Source organism: Aquarana catesbeiana, linkage group LG05 (assembly GCF_042186555.1).
Source record: "Aquarana catesbeiana isolate 2022-GZ linkage group LG05, ASM4218655v1, whole genome shotgun sequence".
Classification (NCBI taxonomy): domain Eukaryota; kingdom Metazoa; phylum Chordata; class Amphibia; order Anura; family Ranidae; genus Aquarana; species Aquarana catesbeiana.
This window is the reverse complement of record NC_133328.1, coordinates 585,371,958-585,399,189: the sequence shown is the minus strand read 5'-3', so window position 1 is coordinate 585,399,189 and position 27,232 is coordinate 585,371,958. Positions and strand designations below refer to the sequence as shown.

At 36.8% G+C, this 27,232-nt stretch overlaps 1 protein-coding gene across 2 annotated transcripts in view; it reads right to left on the bottom strand.

Moving 5' to 3' along the window:
• The window catches only part of ZFPM2 (zinc finger protein, FOG family member 2), a 575,810-nt gene extending 549,037 nt beyond the window's left edge, over positions 1-26,773 (bottom strand). Inside the window, exon 1 of one of the 2 annotated variants that reach the window (XM_073632142.1) lies at positions 26,178-26,773. In XM_073632142.1, coding sequence (XP_073488243.1) covers positions 26,178-26,217 — 40 coding nt within the window. In that variant the 5' untranslated portion in view covers positions 26,218-26,773. The remainder of the gene's footprint in view (positions 1-26,177) is intronic. The other variant, XM_073632140.1, reaches the window with a different exon arrangement.
• Between the last annotated feature and the right edge of the window lie 459 nt (positions 26,774-27,232).

Genomic DNA, 27,232 nt, shown 5'->3' with positions numbered 1-27,232 from the left:
AGAAAGACTTAGTATTATTAAATACACTGTATGGCAAAACATATGTGTACACCCATTCTATATGACTGAGTTCAGGTGATTCCAGTAAGGGTAGTGTTAATACTACAGCTTAGAATGATATTTTAGACATTTGTGCACTTCCAACCAGTTTGGGGAAGGCCCTTTTCTGTTCCATCATGATTGGGCCCCTGTCCACTAACCCAGATCCATATAGACATGGCTTGATGAGTTTGGTGTAGAGGAACACAAGTGGCCTGTACATAGCCCAAACCTCAACCCAACGGAACAGCTTTGACATGAACTGGAATGTTAATTGTAAGCTGGGTCTTCCCTTCTAACATCACTACATGACATCAGAAATGCTTGTTGGCAAACTGGATTAGCTGCCAAGCTGGTGAGGGGCCAAGCTGGTGAGACAGGGTATGCGCATACCTGACTTTAGGAGAAACTCTGTCATATTGTGTTACACATGCTCCAGGCCTAAGACCTACTCTTCTAACAGTCCACCTTTTTGAATTAAGAATGTCCACACAGGATGTTTTTTCTATGATTTACTGGAGAAAGACATAAGAACAACTTGTCAAAACAGCTTCACATCTTTCCCTTCTTTAATTTACAGTGCAGAGCACTTCCGTGCCACCAACAAGAACTCCTAAAGTCCAGCCATCTTCCCAAATGCTCTTTCATAAGTCCCCCAGCAGTAAGTCTTCACAAAAAGTCTCTCCCTGGGCCTAGGCCCAGAAGGTTTACTTCTCTCCAGGCTACAGACCTAAATGTTGTAGGTCAGGGGTAACCAGCTCCAATCCATTTTCTGCCCAGGGTTAACCTTTCAAGCATATAAAGGGCACAGCACTCCATCCACTAACACCACTAGGGGATTGACCTCTATAAAAGGGGTACCTACATGCGCTTTGGCTAAATGGGCCCAAATCCCCACAGGCACACTCCAAAATCTTGTGGAAAGCCTTCCCAGAGGAGTAGAGGCTGGTATTTTGGCAAAGGAGGAGAGAGCAACTTCATGTTAATAACCATAGTTTTGAAAAGGGATGTATGGGAAGCTCATAAAGGTGTGATGATTAGGTATCCACAATCTTTCGGCAGTATAGTGTATCTAATTTTGATTTTGCATATAGCTGTGGCTTTACTCAATACAATAACTTTGATCTATCTGTCAATTAGGATAATCTGTTGAAGCGTGTATGTGCACCCTCTCAAGTCAATATAGTAAATCTGGCCATAGATGGATCAAAAATTGGCCAGTTCAGCAGGGACTGGCTAAACTTCAATTCAGGTGTGCCCGCCCCTATTCAGCGGAAGTCAGTAGTTAGATTGATTTCTGTTGAATATACATGCCTAAAAACCTTTGTCGATCAGATGCTAATTAGTATATTCTGACAGCGAAGAGTCCACCTGGCTAAAACAAAAAATATATATATATAGTATGACAGCACACAGTATACCATATACAGTGTGTATATATATATATATATATACATACACACACTATATTGCCAAAAGTATTGGGACACCTGCCTTTACACGTACATGAACTTTAATGGCATCCCAGTCTTGGTCCATAGGGTTCAATATTGAGTTGGCCCACCATTTGTAGCTATAACAACTTCAACTCTTCTGGGAAGGCTGTCCACAAGGTTTAGGAGTGTGTCTATGGGAATGTTTGACCATTCTTCCAGAAGCGCATTTGTGAGGTCTATATCTATCTATCTATCGATCGATCGATCGATCTATCTATCTATCTATCTATCTATCTATCTATCTATCTATCTATCTATCTATCTATCTATCTATCTATCTATCTATCTATCTATCTATCTATCTATCTATCTATCTATCTATCACTAGATATGTATATCTAGATAGATAGATAGAGATCATAGATATATATATAGACTATATAGATATAGATAGATATAGATAGATATAAAAAGCATATATTAGATTTCAAACAAGTAGGGCTCTCCTAACCCTCCTGTCCTGCATTTTGTAAGGCGCTGTACAAATTGTCATAAAAATCCTGTAAAATAATAATTATATAGATGTATAGTATTTTTTTTTCTTTTACTGTATTACGTTTTCTGTTAAATAAATAAATAAATATCACAGAAAATATAAAGGAATGGGTATAAAACCTCCACTCATTATTATCTATTAAGTATTGATAATTATATGTTTAGAAATAAATGAACTGACAAAATGTATGCATTAACAACATCAACTCCTTCCACATGTTCACAGATTAATCCAGTCTTTCTCGCCATCTGATCACTTTACAAATTATAAAGCCTTTTTTTTTTTCTTTATTTTGCACGGTGTGATTTCTGCTTCACAAATCCAATGCTTGGCGTTGTAATAAAGTAGATATAGAATTATAAAAGAAATATCAGCTATACTTAAATAACGGCGAGGTCGCAGTTTACAAAATTACATTCATCACCCGCAGCAATTGGGATGTTATCTGTGTGTTGTGTTGCTATTATTTGGTGGCAGTGTGCGGTGGGAGCCCGGTGTATCAGTGTGAATGTTTTCTACAACAGTAATATGGAAACAGAGGAGTCTGCAGACTGGCAAGGAGGAGCTGGACTGAAGCAGTGCTAATGTGATAGATACTGAACAGCTGCAGTTACTCCCAAAGTTACACACAAGCACACCCTCTGTGCCAGGTAATTTAACCACAGGACCATTTTTCAAGTACATGTAAGCACCTATGGTGGAGATAGGCAATTTGCAGCCTCCGTACGATCAAGTCCTGCCGAGTGCGCAATTCAACAATCTCAATGTGTCGTTGAAATTTTTCATAAATAAAATTCTTCTTTTGCTTGAATGGCAATAAATTACAGATTGACAAGATAGTAGAGTGACGTTACTTAGGCTCCAGGCCGATATAACAGATTAAAAAAAGAATTGAACTCTATGTATTAGTACATTCTTAGATTTATTTTTTTAGGCAAGCAGTATAGCTACTTGAATTTGACTTGGTATCAGCCTCTTCCAGTCCCTGTACAGTAGATCTCAGACTGTGGAAAAAGAGCCAATTAATAGTGCTGTAGTGGAAGAAGCATGCTGGTTGAAGGAGAGAGCAGAGTGGCAGGGAGATGAGCTCATCAGTATGCTGATTCTTCTTTCACTGTCCAGTCACAGGTTGCGGGTTGGATGGGGACCTGAAAGTGTTATTTAGCTGAAGCAGAGAAAAATCGATTCTCTGCCCTGCAAGACATAGGGCAGGGTGGACAGAAATACAAATCCCTTATATGTAATTCATTTTTGTATTTATACGTCTGACTGTAGTTCAGCTTTAAAAATCTCCAAGAATGTAGGGCAATCCCACAATCAGTCTAGATTTTTTGATCTGGGAAAACCTCTTCAAAATGGTTCTCTATAGGAAAAAAGAACACTCGTGAAATAATGCCCAAGCCTTGTAAAACACACAGGAGGATAAGGCCTATTGGGGTTGATTTACTAAAGGCAAATAGAGTGTGCATTTTGCAAATTGCATTTGCTCCAGAGCTTAGTAAATGAGCAGAAGCTCTGCTGACTTCCATCATCCAATCACGTGCAAGCAAAAATGCTGTTTTTTTTTCATTTTCCTTGCATGTGATTGGGTGTTCTTTGCAAAGAGAACCTTTACCTTATTTACTAAGGTCTGGAGCAACTGCACTTGCAAGGTGCACAGTCTATTTGCCTTTAGTAAATCAACCCTATAGTGCCTTATGCGGTGGTGCTCTTTCATATCAAGGAAGGTCTTCCACCAGTGAGATAATGCCCAATCTATTGTGGTCTTTATTTTAAGATGACCATACACCTTGTGTACCATATTCTTTAGTTCTACCTACAATTATATTGTGTGAGAACCTACCTGGATAAAATTGAGTGTGTTATTTAGGTAGGGTTCCAAATACATGGTATGGTAGAAAGCACAAACATGGTGATGTAGTTAAAAGAATAAAAAAAATCACTATTTATTAAACATGGCACACTTACAGATTAAAATCTCTATATCCAGCATGGGATTGATTATGAATGGAACAGCAAACAGTATATAGGCCATCTAGCAGCAACAATGCCAGAGCGAGCCAGTAAGGCGGGCAGACTGGTGGCGTCTACAGCTGCAAGCAGGGACGGCCAGCTGCCAAATCCAGAGGATGATGTCGGGTATGGGCGGCGCCAATGCATTTCGGACGTCTGCCCCCTTTGTCAAGCAGTCCAAATGGAAGGAGAAGCCGGAATTGCAGTTAAGATGGCTAGAGTGGGAGGGGGCAAAGGTCAGACTGAAGCACTGATATTGAATGTATAATGCTACTGTATGATGAACTTGTGGAACTACCAGTATGTTATAAAAGAAGGGAGAAAAACTGCGCTAAGAAAAAACATAAAAAACACAATAATAAATATGGATGGACCAGTCCGAAAAGCAGCAATTAAATGTGCGATATAGCACAAACGTAATAGGTAGGAGAATAATCACGCTAATTACAGTCCATAAGTCCAATTGCAGGGAATAACAGTTCCAATGTTTGTATGTGGCTGAAAAAACTTCAAAGGAAGACAACACACTGATGCAATCACAGATATATGTCCCACCACCTCAAAGAAAATACGCTTACCAGATAGCAAGCAGATTAGGGTAGATGGCTTTAACCCAGCCCAGGCCTTTGCTTATCACGATCAGGATTCTGCATACAAGTTGATGTAACCCTCAATTGGATACCATAGATCCATGGCTCCGTAGGAGATAATTTGACAATCAGCCCAAAAAAGAAAAAATAACACAGACCAGAGCGTGACACTGTGTTGCACAAGGAACACTCCAGTGATGTTTAATGCAGACAAGTGAACCGCCACCACACAGGGAACACGCTTACCAGATGACCCACAAGTGTAAGCATAGAGTTTTCACCTAGCCCAGGCCTTTGCTCAGCAGGAGACCACAGGATGATATAAGCTGATAGATACCCAGGTGATTTACCATATGATCCGCAACTCTGTAGATCAAAAATCAGCCCAAAAAAGAGATATAAAGTAGACCATAGCGTAATATTGTCTACAACACAATTTAATAGAACAATTAAAAATTTTACATTTACATTTAATAATCTTAAAATCTCATAGAAAAAACGCGTTTCAATGGGTTCCCCATTGAGAATGCCATATGTGACGAAACGCGTATGAGGAGGTAACGTGAGGACTTCACCACGCTATTTTGTGAGAAGGATGGGAGTTTGAATTTGTTGCCAGCCGGCTTGGTTTTTTCTATGAGATTTTAAGATGATTAAATGTAAGTGTAAAATTTGTAATTAATCTATTGCCTTTCATTTCAAAGTTAAACTGAATATATTGTTTTACAAGGTGAGTGTTTACATATACTTTTAGCTTTGCTAGGATTGTCAAGTAAAAATATAACAGATTGCAATACTTAGAAAACAAATATGTTCTGTGGGTGCTCAGTGGAGGACAATAGCAGCTAGCAGCAAAGGTCAATATGCCAAAATAAATCCAATAACTAAAAAAATGTGGGTAAAGCGCTCAAAAGACTAGATTAAAAAAAAAAAACATAAATACTCAAAATGTGTGCAATAAATAAAACAAAGCACAATAATGATGTAAAAAAGTAAATAAGTGCTCAAATGTGAAAATTAATTCATAATAAATTTTGGGAGGAAGTAGAGAGGAGTCATTGGTGGAACTGGCAGCAGAGTAGCATTTGTTCCAAACAACTTTGCTACTTACCTGCTGGCCCTGAGGGGATGCTATTCCGGTTTGTGCCATAACCATAGTGATATCTACTTAAAAGGACCACATTCAATGGAGAGGTGCTGCTGTCTGAGTGACCCCATAGAACGTACTTGCTGATTATAATTTATGCAGCCATATGTTCTGGTGACTGCGGAGTGCTGGTGGTGGTTAGCACACTGGAAGTTTTGGAGACCACTTTATTGATCTGGATGTGAATAAAGGAGACACATTGCATAGACTGCTTATTTTGTCCCTTATGTGAATACATTTTCAAGGTTGGGCACTTATTTACTCTTTTACATCACTATTGTGCTTTGTTTTATTTATTGCATGCATTTTGAGTATTTACGTATTCGTTCATTTTTATCTAGTCTTTTGAGTGCTGCACCCATATTTATTTATTTATAGATTAAAATGCTTAACTTTCCTGGGGAAAATACAGCTTCAATCATGCTTCTAATGCCAGTCACATGAGCAAAAATACAGGTATGTATCCACATAATCTCTGCTGAATTGAGCAGTCAGAGTTCATATTTGCCGGTGTTCCTCTTCATCAGAGGTTAAGTGACCAAAAAACTTGGCTGTTCATGTCACTGACTCTGGAAGGAATATAGAACAGCTTTTTCTCTAAGAAAGGAAAGTACGGTATTTCAGTTCCCTTTATTAATCTTTATTTATCAATTCCAGCAAGACAGTTAACAGTGCTTTATATTGGCATTTACTAAGTATAGATCTACAAGAATCTCCAGTGTACCAAACTATATGCATCCGATGATAACATTTCAGTTACTTTCAATGAAAAAGTTATACTTGATTTGATTGTAGCCGTATTAGTGCAATACAGTACTCAATTTTCTAATGAAAAAGTTAAAAATATACAAAACTGCAACAAAAAGGAAATTGGGTGTCCTTAATGTTCTCTAAAATAACATCCATTCCCAAACCTGGGGAATTGGGGAATTGATTTTCTAAAGTTGAAAAGTGCAAAATCTGGTGCAGATGTGCATAGAAACCAATCAGCTTCCAAGTGTTACTGTCAAAGCTTAGTTGAACAAGCTGAAATTGGAAGCTGATTGGCTACCATGCACAGCTGCACCAGATTTTGCACTCTCCAGGTTCAGTAAATCAACCCCAGGATGTCTAGTGTTCCAGTTGCAGATAAACATGGAGAAACATAATCAGATAGAAACAATGATGCAATTATGTTAAACAGCTAAGAAAATATCTGCAGAAAAGACGTGTACAATTTAATTACTACAAAAGATAATACAAGACAACAGGTGATTGAAGAATTCCACACTTAAAAAGACAAACCAAGTTCAAAAAGGTTAGAAATTACTTTATGTGTGGTGTTTTTGTAGCTGTAGAACAGGGGTCTCCAAACTTTTTAAACAAAGGGCCAGATTAATATCCTTCAGACTTTAGAGGGGCCAGACTGTGGCCAGTAGGAGTAGAAAATGTTCTGGTGTCTGTAACAATGCCCAATCATTGGTGTCAGTGGGAGGAATAGCACCCCATCATTGGAGTCAGTGACAGGAATTATGACCCATTGTTAATGTCAGTGGGAGGAACTGTGAACCAAGAGCCAGATAAAGGCAAGCAAAGGGCCGCATCTGGCCCCCCTGGCCACATAGATCACTGCTGTAGAGGAAGAAGAATTGTGTCCACTCCACGTGGCTTATAGCCACCATACATGGCACAATTTTCTCTTGTCAAGCCTTTCGGAAGATCAATCAATTCTCAAATCCATGCTAAGAATGTGGATGGAGGACTCGCCACTGTCAGTTATTGTATCGATGTATTCAGCAGTTTCGGCATCCAAAGCCGCCTAAATACAATGATGCCGCACAACAGTGCCTACATCTAATTACTATTAGTTTTCCACCCGATTCTGTAGATATTTAAGTTGAATTTGTCAAAGTGGGATGGTGCTTGCAGGGCCATTCAAGGCTTGAATGTTATACAATTTAGAAAGAATGGGCCACAATTTGAGCCATCTATGGGGGCTTTTACTGACGTGTGAATGCTTAGAGTGGTGACCACAGCTACTACTGTACTAACTCAAAAATCACTCTTTTATCTTGTGCATCCAATACCAACCACCTTGTCAGAATTAACCAGTTGCCACACTGTCATGATTGTTCCCTGGCTTTCCCAATTATTGAGCCATTGGTCCATAACAATTATACAACCAACAAATTTCTAACTCTGAGTCCAAGCCTTTACACTTATTCCAGGACACTAGGAAGTGTACAAGCACTACATTTTCAGAAGGCACTGCTGTTTAGTATAAATGGAGGAATCAATTAGGTTTCTCATGTTAAGCCTGCAGGCTGAAATCTCTGTGTGTATGGTCAGCCTCACTAACCAATAGGGAGCAAGGGTAGGACAAAGCTTTGTCTTTACAGATAAAGAATAAATAATTTAGCAAAGTGTTGATCTGCGGATTCCTGCCTGGAAATCCACTTCCACACAAGGTTCCTTCTTGCACCACTTGCATTTCTGACCAGGTTGGGTGAGATCACAAATGACTGCTAACCTAATCTTTCAGGGATGGCCATGGTCTACTGTTCTTGATATCTTTTGTAAGTTGCAGAAGTTACATTGCAGTATTGTTTATTGTATATTATATATTCGATTTTGTACTATTATATATTTTTTCCTTTTTCCAGCAACCATACTCAGTTGCACCCCTTGAACCCCTGAAGCCTATTGAGCAAAACATGTCGGGATGAGTCCCTCCTCCCTCTCTTTTTCTCAATATATGTGATGTTTTATTCCACTCATATTTCTGTACAATATTGTATTGGGGAGGGCCTCAAAATCAGGGGGTTGCAATAATGAATATGATGTGCTCAATTTTTGTTTTATGTTTTTAGGGGGTGAAAAACAAAAAAATAACTTTTTGAATGAATTTGTAATAAAGGCACCATTTTTTAGTGAGTGAGTGTACAGCTTGTATAACAGTGTAAATTTGCTGTCCCCTCAAAATAACTCAACACACAGCCATTAATGTCTAAACTGCTGACAACAAAAGTGAGTACACCCCTAAGAGAAAATGTCCAAATTGGGCCCAAAGTGTCAATATTTTGTGTGGCCACCATTATTTTCCAGTACTGCCTTAACCCTCTTGAGCATGGAGTTCACCAGAGCTTCACAGGTTGCCCCTGGAGCCTAAAGTGTCATTTCTTCAGTGTTGTCACATGAAAAGATTTACAAAAAATGTGAGGGGTGTACTCACCTTTGTGAGATACTGTATGTCTATTGGCGTATCATTCTGATAGAAGGTTTCAACACCCTTTAAAATCCTTTTATTTATTTCAAAATGTTTTTATAATACAATTTGGGATGTGGGTTGATAACAACTATACCCATTCCTTGTTTGAATAAATAATTTAGCTAAGTGTGATGTCTGCTGATTATTTTTCAAATGCAGTTTTCACTGAACATAAACTGCTTATGCACTAATAAGCACAAAATTTGAAGAAAAGTTACATTTTGACAATTAAATGAATAATGACATTAAAGAAAAATTTCAGCCAAGTGGGAGCAATTAGTGAGCTACTTGGGACCAACATAGACCTATACTTAGACAAAAAGGTTTGAACTGAAGGTAAAACTTTTTTTTTTTCATTTTGAATAAAGTATGGGAGGTTTATTATTATTATACAGGATTTATATAGCGCCAACAGTTTATGCAGCGCTTTACAATATAAAAGGAAGACAATACAGTTAAGAGTACAATAAAATACAATAGGGTTAAGATGACCCTGCTCAGAAGAACTTACAATCTAATAGGGTGGTGCAAGTGGTAAAAAAGGTTATGACTGTGGGGAATGAGCCGATGGAAGTAATAAAAGATTAGTTGGAGGCGTGATAGGCTTCCCTAAAGAAATGAGTTTTCAGGGATTGCCTGAAGGCAGCCAGAGTAGGAGATAGCCTGACAGATTGAGGTAGAGAGTTCCAGAAGATGGGAGAGGCTCTGGAGAAGTCCTGGAAACGAGCATGGGAGGAGGAGACGAGGGGGCTTGAGAGCAGGAGGTCTTGTGAGGAGCGGAGAGGACAGTTTGGGGACAAGATTGGTGATGTACTGTAGCTCGGGGCTACAGTTGTGAATGGCTTTGTAGGTTGTGGTTAGTGTTTTGAATTTGATCCGTTAGGCGAATGTCTGTTTTTTTATGCCCTCTCTCTCATTGGCAGACTTTCCTTCACTTCTTGTCCCATAGCCTTAAAAAGGTGAGGAAATCCCTGGTAGTCACAAGGGTCAAAAGAACTAGTGTCGCAATTGGAAGATTACCCTTCTACTCCTGACCTGGTGAACACTCAAAATTTGATATTCTCTTTTACTTTTATTTTCGGTGATCACAGTCATCAGTTCAAATATGAAGGGTGAATCTAACAGCGGCACAGACAACAATAACAACCTAGCAGGGGTTTTAATCGCACTCCACTATCTAAAATGAAAAAAGGTTTTCCTTTTGTTATACTTTATAGTTAAACAATTAAACAATAATAATAAAAAAAAAAAAAAAAATTAAAGGTCAGACTCAATGGACCATTTGTTTTTTTGCTATCACCCTTCTATGTTTCTATTCAACAAATACTTCCAAAACACTAAAATGCACTTTCTGAACTCTAATCTGAGTTCTCTGTAATGCAGCACAGCCAGAAACCAGGGACCACCCCATAGCTTCTATCTGAATACTATCCTATCCTATCCTGTGTATCTTGTCTCTTCTCCTCTCCATTTTGCATCACCAATCAAATTCAAATTTCCATGGCAGGTTAAACACAATAGGTGCATGATTAGACCTTGTAAGTATTGTTATTTTATTTTACTCTAGGCTTTTTGGGTGTGGGAGAGAGCAATGAGCCTGCAATGGGCGTGATTGAGAATTCCTACTTTATCACAAGGATAGCTTACCATATTGTTGGAAATAGGGAGTGGGTGGACCTGTGTGTTACAGCAAGTCCTGTATGAAATAAATTAACGTTGGGCGAAATGTGCTTCAGAAGGAGTCATAGCTAATTATATTGTTAAAGTGGCTGTAATCCCTTACATATATCCAGTGCAGTGACTGGCCTCAGGTGAGATAAAAAAAAATCCTCCTACATAAGTTGTACCTTTTTATCTGCAGCAATTTCTCCTGTAGATCCTTCTAAAACACACAGATCAAAAGCTATTTCTCAGCTTTAGCAGGCAGGGGGCGGGAATCTGACATCACACACTGCACAGCATAGAGAGGAGAGAAGAGTGTAATCTGAAACCTGAGCGTGGGGAAAGGTTGTCAATAACTTGCTGTGTGCTGAAGGGGGGACAGGCTGACTCCTGAGATTCTGTGGTGTCTGGATAACCTGTCAGAAGTGACTAAAGCACATAGCAGAGGGAAAATAGATGAGACAGAAATTGCACCTAGTGCTTTGGATTGAGGCCTTTGGATTGAGGCAAGTATACACTATAGAGAATATGCTCTGTTCATTTTTCATTTCAGAAATTTAGAACCAGCTTAAGATTAGTTACAGTGATGGCAAAACACCATTGTATTTATCAACTGATTTTCAGTATAAAGATCATAAGAAAGAGTTTCTTAAATAGAACTGAAATAAAAAAATAAATACTAAAAATGTAGAAGTGACACGGTTATGAAGTGGAATGTAAAACTGAAATATAAATACAATATTAACTATATTACAGTACATGATAGCAAATGATAAAAAGTACATGAAGCATTCTAGCCTCTTATTTACACATCAGCTCACTGACAGTTCTATGTATGTAAGTCAATTCATTTTCCCCACCACCCCTCAGAAAATAATACAGAGATCAAAATCAGTAGCAACAAACCATTTTAAAGTGTATTTCCATCCAAAAAATTAAAAAGAGTCTGTGGATACCTTTCATATTGCCCTGATCATTTAATAGCCTTTGCATTCACCTAGTAATTACCCGTTGATCCTGCCAGTTTCCCATGCATGCAGCTAATTCTGGTGTTGGGCAGGCAAGGCAGGGGCAGTGCTGGGGCATGCAGAGGGTGAATTGTGCTTGACTAGCATTTTTTTAAACAGAAAGGGTGGGGGGGCGAATTCTAAAAAATACCTTCTTTTCAGTAAATATATTTAACTACTGGACTTCCCAGGAGATAGGAAACTTCACGTTATATTCAGGTCCTATCAAAGGCTTGGAAGACGTCTATAGCCATTTCTGGGCCCTGGGCAAACAATTCTTCAACCTCCTCAGAATGTAATGACATCTTTCCAGCCACCTGCAAGCATACAGTAACTGATTGGCAGATTAGTAATTACGACAGTTCTAGAGGGAGAGGGTGGAACAGGAGTGGTGGACTTCTCTCCTACGCAGAATGAGCATCGACTCTGATGGCAGTATTAATGCCGCGGACAGTAATGCGGACAGTAGGCCCAGTAAAAATATTTTGGGCAAATCTGGGAAGCTCACTAATGCTGAATTACAAGATTTTTTTTTATTTGAATTTTATGAACAATATTTTTGCAGTAACAAACATCCCATAGCGCCTTTTTATGAATTGTGTTCCCGACTTGTGTTTGTACTTCTCTTCAAGTCATCGGTTCTAGGTGCAACCAGGACGACGCTACTTAACACTTAAAGTACTTGCGAGTACTACAGGATTTATTAGAGCCATAAATGCTTTATCCTCTGTTGAGCTATGCATTAGAACATTCACAAGTAACTGTCTTTAGAAGTCAAAGAGTGATTTTATTCTATCAAATGAATTAATATTTGTATTAATATTTAAAACAAAAGCAGCCTGAAAAAAAATAATGCTTGAACCCCAAGTATAACTTTGTATGGCTTGTTATATTGTCGATTTCAAGCATTAAAGTATTTCATTATGAACAGCTCATACAGGCAAGCCTATTACAACAACACATTCTCAAAATTATAGATAACCCCTAGTACATCAGCAAAACTTATCGCACAAAAATTCGAAACTATCATTACAAGATCTCTGGTAAGCTGCCAGTGGCAATATTCTGGCAATTGTCATCCACCATTCACTGCACACTAGGGGGAACAGAACATACAATCTAAGATTAAAGGTATATACTAAATGTATATACAGTATATAATTGTGCTGTGTTTACTATATTGTTCAGTTTTAGTGCCAAGGGAATATACAAATAAATAGTTTTAAAATATAATTGCTAAGCTGGTCTAAACGTACAGTGAAAGTTATAGCAGAACAGTGACTAAGAATTTTACCTCTTGCAGGAAAAATGATGATATCTATCCCTACATAGAGTTTATACAATTTCAGAAAGTGATATGTGTCTTCCATGCAAAATTCAAACAGGATTTACACATTTTCCCAATTGAATCAGAGTCAAAAATGTTGAATCTTGGATGAAAGTTGTGTGAATCATGTGAAAACATTTGTAAATAGACCCCTTAGCTTGTTGGGTATCATATCATCAACAATTGCAATGCCTTCTTGTTGAAATACTGTTTTTCTAACTTTTTGTTTCAACTGTTTTTACAATGCTGATGAACTCCTTCATCCTCCTTCATCCTCTTTCAGACACTTCAGGGTTGATTTACTAAACGCGAATGGGCTGTTCACTTTGCAAGTGAATTTTCCAAATCACATTCAGAGAAACAAAACAAAAGAAAAACAACATTTCAGCATTTTAGCTTGCACGTAATTGGATAATGGAAGTCAGCAGAGATTTACCACATTTACTAAGCCCTGGGGAAAAAATTCCCGTACAAAGTGCAACTTCCCTTGTAAATTGAACAGCCTTTATAGTGACACTAAAGTCTCCTCTTTTGCTTTAAAAATAATAAACATGTCATACTTACCTGCTCTGCGTAATGGCTTTGCACAGAGCAGCCTGGATCCTCCTCTTCTCAGGTCCGTCTTCTGTGCTTCTGTCCCCTCCCTCCTGCTGAGTGCCCCCACAGCAAGATGCTTGCTATGTGGGCACCCAAGCCAAGCTGCAGCACCCTGTGTCAATTCAGACACGGAGCGGTGGTTTGGCCTCACCCCCTCTCTCCTGATTGGCTAACTGACTTTAAATGACAGCAGTGGGAGCCAATGGTGCCGCTGCTGTGTCTCAGGCAATCAGGAGGGGGAGTCTTGGACTGCCGAGGCACTTGTGCACATCACTGGAGGAAGGTCGGGCTCAGGTAAGTATTAGGGGGGCTGCTGCACACAAATAGCTTTTTATCGTAATGCATAGAATGCATTAAGACAAAAAAACCTTCTGACTTTTCAACCATTTTAATAAATCAACTCCTCCATGTCTACATGCACCCACTCTATGTCAACTGCACATCACTGCTCTGGACCGGTGTCCTGACAAAGCGGTGAAAACATCCGCTTGTAACCTTCAACTAGGGAGCATGTGACTGGATGACATTGCCGGAGTTAGAGTTGTGTCCTCATATCAGGAAGTACTGGATCTGAACAATGACTTTCATGGCTAGATCACTAAGTATATTTTTAACAAAAACTGCAGGTTTAAAAATGTATGTGATTTTTTTGTGATTGGGTTTAGATATACTTTAAATCACACATTCAAATAGTAGTCAACTTCTATTTTTTTTAACCTTTCTAAAAGATAAAAGTGATTTTTAATTTTTTAAAGTTGGTACTACTAATTTACTCATGAAAACATTTAGTAGGATAGTTTAGATGCAAATTAGTGGTCCTAAGAAATGTGTGATTTTGGTGTCAAACACTGGTCCATCTATAATATGTATAAAAAATCTGCAGAACTGAACTTTTTTGAACATTTTTTCCTGAACAAATGTTTTTTTTTTCCCATCGTGAGAATATTAAACAATCATATCTAATAGGCATGTGCATTGCCAGTACCTGGAAGTATTTTTGAAATATCTACACAACTAACTAACTTATTTTGTCACTAGAGAAAGTAATTGCTGTTTATGTTACAGTCTTTAAGGCTAAGAATACAACAATACTAAGAACTTGGCCACTCATCATATCTTAATGCATTTCTATGCTGGCGACACAAATAATAAAGCATTCCCTTGTTTTAACAGTAGTTTAATAAACCAAGAAAAAACATCCCATTGCATTAAATAAACAATAAATCATCCCTTTTATAGAAAATTTTGAAAAAAATAGCCCCTGAGTCCAAGGAGAGCCAAGACCTGTAACAATGTAACCAAGGGCACAAGGGTAAAGACCTGAAAATGCCTAAGGCACTCAGTAACACCCCTCGGGCATATGAGAAAGGGCATGATAACCACAAGCAATGTTAGAAATAGGAACGGCCTTTTTAATGCAATCTCTATTGGCAGCACATATTAAATTCAATGTTGTCAAGATTTCAATTCGTAATATGATTTACCTTTTAATAATTATGCTAAAGATCTTACAAGTAACAATGTATAGGGTGCATTTTGTGGAAACCACAGCATGGCCCCAGAATAGAACTAGAGCCTTCATAGAACTTGAGCCTTCAAACTCTACTATCCGTGTCCCTATATCCATTAATAGAGGGTGTGGACATGACACTGTCTAGAATCTATATTTGTGCCAACAGTCTGTGGGTTTTTTCTCCTATTTATTTTTCTTTACAATATGAAAGAGGAAGTGCATCAGTTAAAGCCCGAAAACTGTCAGCTAACAGAAAGAAACTATTACTAACACTTACAAATGCATGTAGATCTCATACTACAGCATAAACTATCATATACAACAGCTGTTCGCAATCAGGGTTCCGTAGGACACTAGAGTCCTAGGGTTTCTTCAGAGCTTGGTTCCCTGAGCTTAGGCTGATTTACCTCCCATCTCATAGTACATGCATAGTTTTGGGGTCAATACACAGCCAGCAGCATGATGCCAATGATCTTCTTAGCAGTCTGTAAGTGAGGCATTCTGATCCCGAACTGAAAGGAAGGCATACTTCCCACTGACCATTAAAGTAAGGTGCATTTTTCCCCACTGACCACAATGAATTGGTCTTTGCAAGGGGTCCCTGGGGCCTAAAAATTATTTTAAGGGTTCCCTTGTGGTAAAAATGTTGAGAAAGGCATATATACAATACCACAATGTATCCATATATGGTCTGAAGCAGCGTTTGACCAATTTTACCCAGGTTAGGTTCGGAAGAGACTGGGAGGGCAGTGTCATTCAGTTGGATTAGAGAATAAGTAAACAACAGCCTGTCATGAATAGTCTAACAAGAATACTAAGCAAGTTAAAACCACTTTAACCAAAGCTAATTGTATGTACTGAATAGGGTTGGGAAATGTTAGAATCTCTGTGAACTTATTTACTGTTGTCTGTATCTTCTGGAGATATTTCCCCTCACTTCCTGTCTTGGTGACAGCTGTCCGGGGGTCAGGGGGAAATCTTGTAAACAGTAGTAAAAACATGACAGAGGTTTCCTAAAGAAGAGTGTTTTATTCATGTCTGTGTTACTTTTTGAGAGATCTCCTCTCACTTTTGTCTTGGTGATTACCATCATCGAGATAGACAGTAAGGGCAATCCTTCTAAACAGGGTCAAAGACATCAATAAAAACTTGATTGCGGACAGGTAAGACAGCATCAGATAAATAATTTCTGTACAAATACTTTGTATTTGTTATTTGCATTCAACAATTTATTAAATACAAACAACATATAAATGTATTCTGAACAGAAATTTTTTATCTGATGGTCCTTTTTTTTTAAAAAACCTCAATCACGGTTCTAAAAGAACCTGGATACAGCTCCTGAATTCCAGAGGAAACAACAGTAGAAACAACTACACAAGTTAATCCACCCAATTAGGACTTCGTTAGTATCAAGCAATCCAGGGCTCCTCATCCGTACCGCTATCAAATAGCAATAAAAAGTTGACGGCTGTCCTAACCCTTCCTCATTATATCCAACAAGAAAAGAAAGATTTGGCTGGAATTCCACCTTATGCTAGACATACACATAAGACTAATCCATAAAATAATAATAACTACAGTATGCCTGTATTACCCTAGCACCAGCCTTCTTTTGCAAGGAAAATGGTAGTTACAGAATAGAAAAATTCTACCCGGCTGATCAACTAGAACATTGCCTGGATATGTCCTCCACATCTCTAAAAATAACCATTGATTCCTGGTCCATCCAATCAAGGAGACCACCATCATATCGTCTAATGTCTTTACCATCCTTGTAGTATTAATATTGTTTAAAACTAACTTTAAAAAAGGTGGCACAAAAAACACAGGGTGCTCATATCCCTGTTCAAACTTATCCTAAGCATGCATGTCTTCTGCCAACAGATTAAATTATGTATTTGGCCACACAACCAAAGATCGTACTCTCAGTCCTAGACTGTTAAACCATAACTTTTAGCATTAACAGGAGATACAGATAACATTTGATCATATTTGTATTGATATACAAATTATTTAGGCCCAGTTGTGTATAATAAGATTTAGGATTTTTTTTTTTTTTTACACAAGGCTTATATACATATCACACCTGTCTATGTTATGTCTTTTAAATTTACTATGTTAAGGGTTAGATTTTTTGATTCTTTACATAGACCTTAATGTAACTTTGCCCCACTGAGTATGAAAGCAACAATAACGCCCAACTGAGTCAAACATTCTAGAAAGAACGGCTTCCGTGTCCAATAGAAAACCTGCTGAAGCCTGGAAGGACAAACTATTCCACCAAATCTAATGCTATGGACCAATCTCAGCTGAATCTCTTAGCTGAAGTATCTGACAGTCATATCACTGGCAAAAAAGTAAATAATGCACCCCAGTCCTATGAGACCGAGCAGAGATTTATGTGTAACTAATCATACATATACTTGAGTCTACAATTGCCACAAAAGAATTAAGATAACCTTTTCTATTGGTTCTTTCTCGCCTTGCATTGTTGTTTATTGGGGATCTGGAAGGTATTATATTTGTTACTTTAAACTTTATTTGTAAGTATAAGACTCAAAAAATAGGTTTTAAAATCAAGTTTTAAATAACCAACCAACTAAAGACTTAAACACCAGTAACTAATAGCTATTTGAATGTACTTTAAAAGATACCTCCAATTGACCCACGACAAAAAAAAACAAAAAAAAAACAAACAAAAAAAAAAAAACCCAGAATATTTTTTTTTCATAAAAAATATGGTAAATAATTTTCTTTCTATTTGAAAATACTTGGCTATGGTGGTGGTTGCATTACTCTTACTATTTTCAACATCATTATACTTATTGTGACAGCATTCCACACACTGTTTGTATAATTTAAAGCCGTGTATCATACTGTATGCCTCACTCAATAGAACAGACTGTAATTTTGGCATACCTGCCAGATTTAACTGCATTCACATGAATACGTGAATATTAGTCTAACCTCTTCGAACCAGTTACTTTAAAGACTTTGCATTGTCCTATATTGAGAGTGATGGCTGAACAGCGTACTTGAAAACTAGCCAGATTTCTCAAGCCTAAAATATCCTAAAAGCCAGAGAGTTCAAAATACTTGGCCCTTCTGAGTCCGAACCATACAAAATGAAGGATGTAAATAATACCATGGAAAGCAAGTGAGTAGAGTTAACTATTAGATTCAATTATATGCATGCATTATTATTTTTTTTAGATAAAAAAAAGGAAAACAATTGTCCTAAGAGTCAACAATGAAAGTGTGTTATAACATCATCTTCATTTCTATTCTCATAATTATCATTGAAATTATCAAAATTATCAATTGTATCTGGAAAAATTCTGGTAAAAATGTATTTTCAGAGACAGTTTACTCATTTTCTACTGCACCCCTCGATAAAAAAAAAAAAAGGTTAAAATGTCATTTGAACTATGTATATTATACCCACAATATATTTAAAATAACTAGAAATAGTCAACAATTAGGTAAACTACTATATTAAATTAAAATGAACAGCTTTTGGTTTTTGACCAAAAAAAGTTTGAAAACGTAGCCATTGATTCTTCAGTTAAAAGAAAAGCTAATAAAAGTAAAAAAAAAATAAAAAAATGTTTTAAAAAAGAACTGCTTACAACTGTTAGATAATTTCTCAGAGTAGTAAAATTTAAATACAACATTGAACTCGGCAATCAAATCTCTTAAACCTTCTTTACCCTTCAGTCATTTTGAAATCACATTTTGACGGAAATAAAGCCACCGCCTTGCGGACAAGCTTCCGGCCATTAATATTTAAATCTTCCCTATCCCTTGTGATTGGAATTCAGTTTCTATTTGCAAACAAAAACTAAATCAATGCAGCTAGAGTTCAAACTAGATCCCTAAACAGTTTGCCACTCTCCATGAACAGATAAGATAAACTTTCTTTGACCCAAGAGATGAAGTTGCCATGACGATCCCAGAGTCCACTTTCTGTATTGATATTTTGCTGATGTAACAACAAATAGAACCAGATCTTAGAGCTGATAATGGTGATTAATTAATACTAATATTGATCCATACAAGCAAGAGACAAGGCTATTAACTTAAAGCCTGAAAAGTCAATTGTTACCTGTGGCAGAGATACTAACAGCTGATTCTGGAAGACAATAAACAAATGTGTTATCTTTATGCTAATACACTGTTAAAGGATGCTCCAAATTTTTAGACTTGCGCCCGATAAATTCAGCAAAACAGAGCGGTTCTTCAAGGAATACAAGTAAAAAAATTACAAAATAAATAAAAAAAAGAATTATCAATTTTCAAATCATCTTCTCTTCAATGGCTTGCATGCTCAAATTTGGCTCATGGTAAAAAAGTTTACATAAACAAATAAAAATGCAAAAATAACATTAACAACTTAACTAATATCCCTTATTCACTAATGTTTTTTGGAAAATGTCTTTCCACTTCTAGGTTATCTTCAGCACCTAAGTAAGATGTTCTTCTAGTCTAAGCTTACCAAACCTTGCAATTTCTGTAACTATCTTCTCCTAAGCCTGACAGTGATATTTCCTAGAGATGCACTTCTCCTATTAGCATATACTTGAGTTCACAGCTAATTAATGCTTAAAAAAATACATTAGGCTTCTAAAGTTTATTAGTTTTGTCCAAAATTTAGCACATTTATTTATTTGGTATCTCACAATAAGGCAGCCATTACCCAATGTGAACTTTAAGTATTCCAAAAATTACTATATACATCAAAATCAACCACTGAAAGGATTTAGAAAAACATACAGAACTAATTGGGTGCAAAAGACAGAGAAATATCAGTAAAATCTTATGGTTTTCTGACAATTTGGGCAGGTTATCATTTCTGCTTATTGCCACTCATATGTCTTATATATCCTATTCTAGAACCTTGACAAGTGGGCTTTAGAACCATGTTGGCTTGACAGTTTTTTTTAGACATTTTATATACACTGGTGTGTTTTTGCTGTTTTTTATCATTTTTTTTTATAATAAAGTATATATATTTGTATATATATATATATATATATGTATATATATATATATATATATATGTTTATATATATATATATATATATATATATATATATATATATATATATATATATATATATATATACATACATATATATATATATAAACAATATATATATATATATATATATATATACTATAAATATAATTATATTGTTGTTATCTTTTATATAATGTACAAAGTATTTATATTTTATATACACAAAATTAAGTACAGTGGAAATTCCTACTTTTGTACATTTAATGTGTTTAAGCATCTTCACAGAATTTTCCTAAAATATTGCCATTTATTTAAATAAATAAATAAATACAGTGGTCAGATTTTTCCCCCCATTTTAAAATATTTAAATGTGAACTACTCACTGTTTTGGCCTATATGTTATAGGCAGTATATTATAAAAGGGGGTCAAGAGCAAACTGCACCACTGCATACTAGTGCCTTTGATAAACCCCAGAGACAAACAGACTTCAAACTTTGAGATGGCAAGTGGTCACATTGATAGTGTGAATCCCTGTACTTTGCGGCCTCATGCAGCTTTTGGACAAATCTGTCATAATAATTAAGTGCAACAATATCTGCTGGTCTTTACTTTTCACCTACTTCTCTCAATTAATTTCAGGTTTACAATACTTCAGTCATGCCAACGAAACATATATACGCCATAAAATTGTAATGGAATTTACAGCCATGAATATATTATAGACTATAATACTCTACAATGGAATTAGGTCTGGTAATCGTGAAAAAACACAGGGCACATTTGCCATGAAAAAGGCAGATTTACACGTTTCCTAACACAGACAAAGCCTTTTTTTTAACGTGGCATCTATTCAACACATTCAATTATCATAATAGTTGTAAAGGGTCCAACCTTATTTCAAAATCAAATTGTGCAGTTGTACAGTTGGCTAGTCTGTGTCTATACCATCCAGAGACATGATTTAATTTGCAGTATCGCAGGTGTTTGCCACCCTAGCTCTGTTGAAAACAATGGCTACATTTTCTAGCAAATGCAGTTCTAGTCTACATAAAAAAAAGTTATAGAAAATAGGCATGCCACACGAATGCCACCATTAGGAATAGCTATGTACATGGTGTTCAAATGGTTTTACGAGTGCATACTGCTTACATATGTATGAGAAATATCAAGTATGTACCAACGCTGTTTATGATAATTTTATATATATATATATATATATATATATATATTCATTATGCATATAATGTATATTTGTTTTATATTATTGATAATATATTAACATTTATTATATTCCAAATATAAAACGTATTATTTTTTCTGAAAAAAAAGTTGAAAAATGTTATTTATTTTTTCCATTTATGTGTATTTTCACACAGAAAAACAATCGATTAAAGACATTCAATAGAGCAAGTACATAGCAGGAAAAGCCAAAGCAAGTTAAGACAATCTTATCGTGTACAGTAATATGGTCCATGATGAGTCAGTTACACTGCTCTCAAATTACACCGCTGTATTAAGAGCATTAATGGTGCCAAGTGAAAACCAAACAATGCTCAGCAAATTTCAAGTCAGTGTTATGAAAAAAGAATTAATATATAGCAGGACTAGAATTAAATTATTATTATAATAATTATTTTCTTGTATATTTTGCATAGGCATATTTTATTAATATAATGGTGCTAGAAAACAAATCTTTATTTTTTTAATTTTTTTTATTAAAATCCTTAATAAGCGGATTTTTTTTTCCCACTGTATGTTTATTTTAAAGCTTTGGAATGCTGGAACACATGGCTCTGACAATCTGTTTGCAAACAAACCAAACTATGATTCCAAACTCCTCCCACTTTTCTGGGACCTCTATTATGCTGTGATAAGTGCTGAATGACCTTCTAGGAGTTTACAGGCAAGTCAAGGTATAGAAAAATAGCCCCAAAATGGTTCAACAGCTTTGTCACCAAAAAAAAACAAAAAAAACAAAACAAACTGGTGTCATAAATTTTACAGTTAAATTACAGGGCGAAGGACGACCTAGGGCAATTTATTGGTATATTGGCAAGGGTTGATAAGGCTAAAAAACAACAACGGCAAGCAGCTGGCGCAGTGAGATGGGATGATAGCATCGATATGGCTCCCCCTACACAAAACACCTCGTTTGCTATCGCTGCTTTTTATCAATCACATATTACAATAATAGCTCACGAGAGAGAGGTTTTGTTTTTCTGGCCTGGGAGGGAGCTCACTTAGTGGAGACTTGCAATAAAATAAAAAAAATATAGAGGAGTAGAGAAAAATATATAATGAAATCAGAGTTTTTTTTGTTACAAAACGTGGGGGCCAAATACATAATTTATCACGGCATTATCAGGATATCCAGGCAGTCTAATCAAGGAGCACTGAGTGACTTTTTTTTTGCCTTATCATCCAAAGTGGTGGAAACGGAGAAGGAATTATCAGCCTTGTGCAGATTGCTGGGCTGGAATTTTAATGGTAATAATCGGGTTTCTGATGGTATATCTTCCCAGCTTATCTTTCCCATTATCTCCCCTTATCTGGCCAGTCATCAGAGCAAATTAATGGTGCTCTTTCAGCTTCGCCTTTTTATCGCTGCCCAGAGAGCACCCAAGGGGAAAGAATAAGCAAAATATTAAAATACTGCATAAATCACAATTTTAGATAGCACAGACAAGAATGCAGGGAGGAAAAAAAAAAAAGAAAAAAAAAAAAACTTTTTTTCCAACAACCTTTTTGTCCTTTAAAATAACTGTCTCCAGAGTTTTCTTGGCAAAAGGAACTGACTTTTGTTTTGCTGCTTACTTAATAGTAGTATCCTTATTGCTTAACCTGCACAGCCTGATTTGCCTGTACAAGGTGGACATAGATGCTGTATTACAAGGGGCCATGGCTAAATATATTAAATTTGGGCTTAAAAAGCACGATTGCATCACCTTAATGCATATATATATATATATATATATATATATATATATATATATATGTGTCACTGTATAATATATAGATACAACAGATATAGAAGTCACAACCATCTGTCTGTTTGTCTATATGTGAGTGCATATGTGTAACACAATATTTGTACATGAACACAATCTATAAATTAAAAATATTTTATATAGATTTTAATATACACAAATGCCAATATAGCCTATCACACATACAAATAAGCATTTGCAGTATGACATAATAGTGTCATCGCATATTTGTATAAATACACACTGCAGCCTTTTCTTAGACAATGTTCCGTCCCTTAGGCCTTGCAAAACTTGCAATGGATCCTCAGGCCTCTGTAGTATACTTTTCCATGTGGTTACAATATTGGACTTCCGAAATAAACACTACTGAAAAAATACAATGCACAGCTAGCATACTGTATCCCTATTACGTATTAGGTGACCCATTTACGACACTCACTACATTAAATGCCACGCTACTACTTGTATATAAAATAAAAGACGGCGTCAGAAGATGATTAAATAAAACATGTTACAAATAAGCATGGATGTCAGATCGCTGATCAATAATGCTTTCTGAATTATCAACATGCGATACTGTGTAACTAATGCCATCAACCTTATCAAATCCACAATGCCAGATTGAGACATAACGTGAGACTCTCTCACTTAGCTACACCATAAATATATAAATATGTATCAATTAACAGTCACGCTTTTATATCTGACTATAGCAGGAATAACTAAAATATAAACTGAACACACCTAATTGAGTTAATTGATAAAAGGCCAATCAGCAGGTCTGCGGTTTCACTGAGCAATTAATGTTAATAGTTATTAACAATCCATTTGCCAGCCTTTCCAGTGAAATGGCACAGTTATTCACACCATACAGGTAATACACACACAAAAAAAGTAGAAACAATTAAATTAGGCAGACAAAAAAAACAACACAGAAAAGAGCCGGACATATAAACAAAGTTTATATCAGCATACAAAACAGGAGGGACAATAGCAACACGTATATAATAGAACAAATTTGCTCTTTAATTATAGTGTATTAATATACATGGCCTAAAAATTTAAAGAGCAGAAATTGTAACGTCTAAAGAGGTGAAAATGAACAGAAAATGAATACATTTTACAATTACATGCAGTATAGAGATGTAAAATGGATATTACTTAAATAAGTGTTTTAGAGAGTCCATAAAAGTCATCGCAAATTAGCTATACCAGTGCAATTAGAGCAAAGAAAAATCAATAGGAAAATGCTATGAAGCAGCTCAGTGGGGTGACATGAGGATTACTTGGAAGCAAGTGTTTAGTGATGAAGATGCAGCTACGGTCATGGGAACTGTAGCTAATTAATTAATGCAGTAAGGTCTCATAGAAAGAATGATGGAAAGGTAAAGAGAAAGAGAGAGAAAGAAAGAAAGAAAGAAAGAAAGAAAGAAAGAAAGAAAGAAAGAAAGAAAGAAAGAAAGAAAGAAAGAAAGAAAGAAAGAAAGAAAGAAAGAAAGATAAAAAGAAATAAATAAAAACTAGCTAATAAATAAGTTTTAAAAAGTAATGCTGTAGTGGCAGATAAAGTCATATAGAAAAAACTGACGTCTTATCTACATTATGAGCACAGAACACCTACGTACAAACACCAAAAAAAAGTCAATGAAAAGTACTTGGCACTATTTTGTATCCAGCGTGAAAACTCGTGAAATTGGCAAACCCAAAAAATAATGACGACTAACATAACCACTGGAACCCAGTAAATGAACTTGGGTAAAGTTGTGTCAAAGAGGACGTCTGTATGCACTGGGGACAGGGAGTGTATAAAAGTCAGGCCATGGACTACAAATTCTGCTTGGAGTTAAAGGTCTGCACAGATGCAAGTCCATCAATTAGAATGTGAGTGACCTCATCCATTGGCCTCCCCAGCTGACAGCTCAAGAGCCCTAATCAGGCAGATAGAGACTGATGGTGCCTAGGCAGAAGGAGCACTGTCCTATCTGCAAAAGGTGCAAACGATGTTATATCCTTTCCAGGGACACTTTGCTGCTGAAGTAATGCCCTTAAGCTTCTCGCTCTCTTGGATGACAGAAGACGCTAAATCATTTCATCAAACTAATTTGAATTCATTTATGTGAAATGCCCCTCTTCCAGACTGTTTTCCATTTAGTATTAATACCTTTTTGCAAAAAATAACCAAGTTAGAAAAAAATAATACATACTGTAAAATAATCACTCGTGGACAAAAAATTTCCAGGGACACCAGTACCAAAGAAACTTTCTAAATACTGTAAATTGGGGGGGGGGGGGGGGGAATTGGCCGCTATAAAATAGTGAGATCTAAATCTAATCCTAGCACCCCTCAATACCATGGGGATTTATTGTGAAAGTGATAACATTTCCAGGGACAAACTTTGAAAGGCCGGGACGGCTCGTGGGAACCCGGGCGAGCTAGCCTCCATACCTGTCTGCACAGTTCCAAAAATGTTTGTACAAAGCCGCCAAGTTTGGTTATCTAAACTAGAAGCACCGCTGATTATAAATAATCCCGTCACAACGTATTTAATAAATATTATTCGAAAATTATTAAGATTATTGTATGCGTTTGGTTTACAATGTAAAAAAGCATAATAAAAAAATAAAAAAATAAAACATTTTATAAAAACAAACAAAAAAAAAAAAACAATATGAATATAATAACGAATGATCTGGATGTAACAATCTTGAAAAGGAAAATTATTATTATTCATTTTTTTTTTTTGTTTATCAAGAAGTTCACCCATGCTTAAAATCAGGGACAACTACGACAACTGTGCCAGGAAAACAGCTAACAAGCACACAGCATATTCCACCACAATGTGCCTAAGGGCATTTGAATAGTTGAGTTGCAAGTCTGCTGGAGAACTTCACCCTAGCTGGTTGACGGTACATTATGCACACATACACACACACACACACAGACACACACACACATATATATATATATATATATATATATATATATATATATATATATATATATATATATACACACACAGCATGGCACTCACGTTTGATTTGCCTGGGTTTGCTCTGTTTCCTTCGGGACATGCTGTCTGTACTTGGTCCAGGAACCCCAGCGGACAGATCAATTGGTTTGTCTCATAGAAGAGGCGATCGATGTCTTGCGATTGAGAGTCAGATGATGTGATGCCCGGATGGAGAAGAAGAAGAAGAGGGGAGAAGAGCAAGTAGAGGGACTGGAGCAAGAGACGAGAGGGACAAGCGAGAGGTGGGAGGGTGGCAGGGATGAGAGTGCAGAAGAGAGAGAGAGGGATAGAGAGTGCAGAGAGAGGAGGGAGTGAAGGGATGGAGAGCACAGAGAAGAGAGGGGGACAGAGAGGTGGGAGGGGGTCCTCTCCTACAGTCCCAGGGAGGATGGTGATGCTGCTGCTGCTTGAAGCTTGAGCCCAGTCAATGCTCACATCCACTCTCCCTGACTGATTGCTGAATGGGGAGGAAATCAGAGGAGGAGCGAAAAAGCCACTTTTCCAGTAGGAGGGGAAGCAGATAAGGAATGAGCAGGGAGGGAAAAGCCCTTTACAAACTGTCATAAAAAGAATGTGTCAAGACAGTAGCCTCTAACGAGCACTGCATGTGGCTTCCAGGAGAAGCGCCCAATGTGTGTGTTCCTCCTGGAAGCCGAATGGAAACTTGAGTAGCAACATCCTTTCCTCGTCCTCCCCATCACCTGAGCTGCTGCTGTCGGAATGGGAAAAGTTTCAGCAATTTTCTCATTACAGAACATTGCGGCACATTTCCTCCCGCTGCTCGGTGACACAGATCTTATCGGGGGCTCTCTCAGGCTGCGGCTTCATCCAGATAATGGTGTTCAGTCCACCTGTGAAAAAAAAAAATGGACTTGGAAAATGATGGGGACGTCGAGGTGGCATCGCTGTAACTGTTAAATCCAATCGCTAAGCTTTAACATATCGCTTTCAATATTTTTTATTCTGCAGATTTCATTTAGGGATCATTTACATTTGCGCGTAGCAAGAATGAACGCTGAAACGCGCCGCAATGCACGTTACGTGCGTTGATATAAAGCGGTCCATTCACTTTGAAT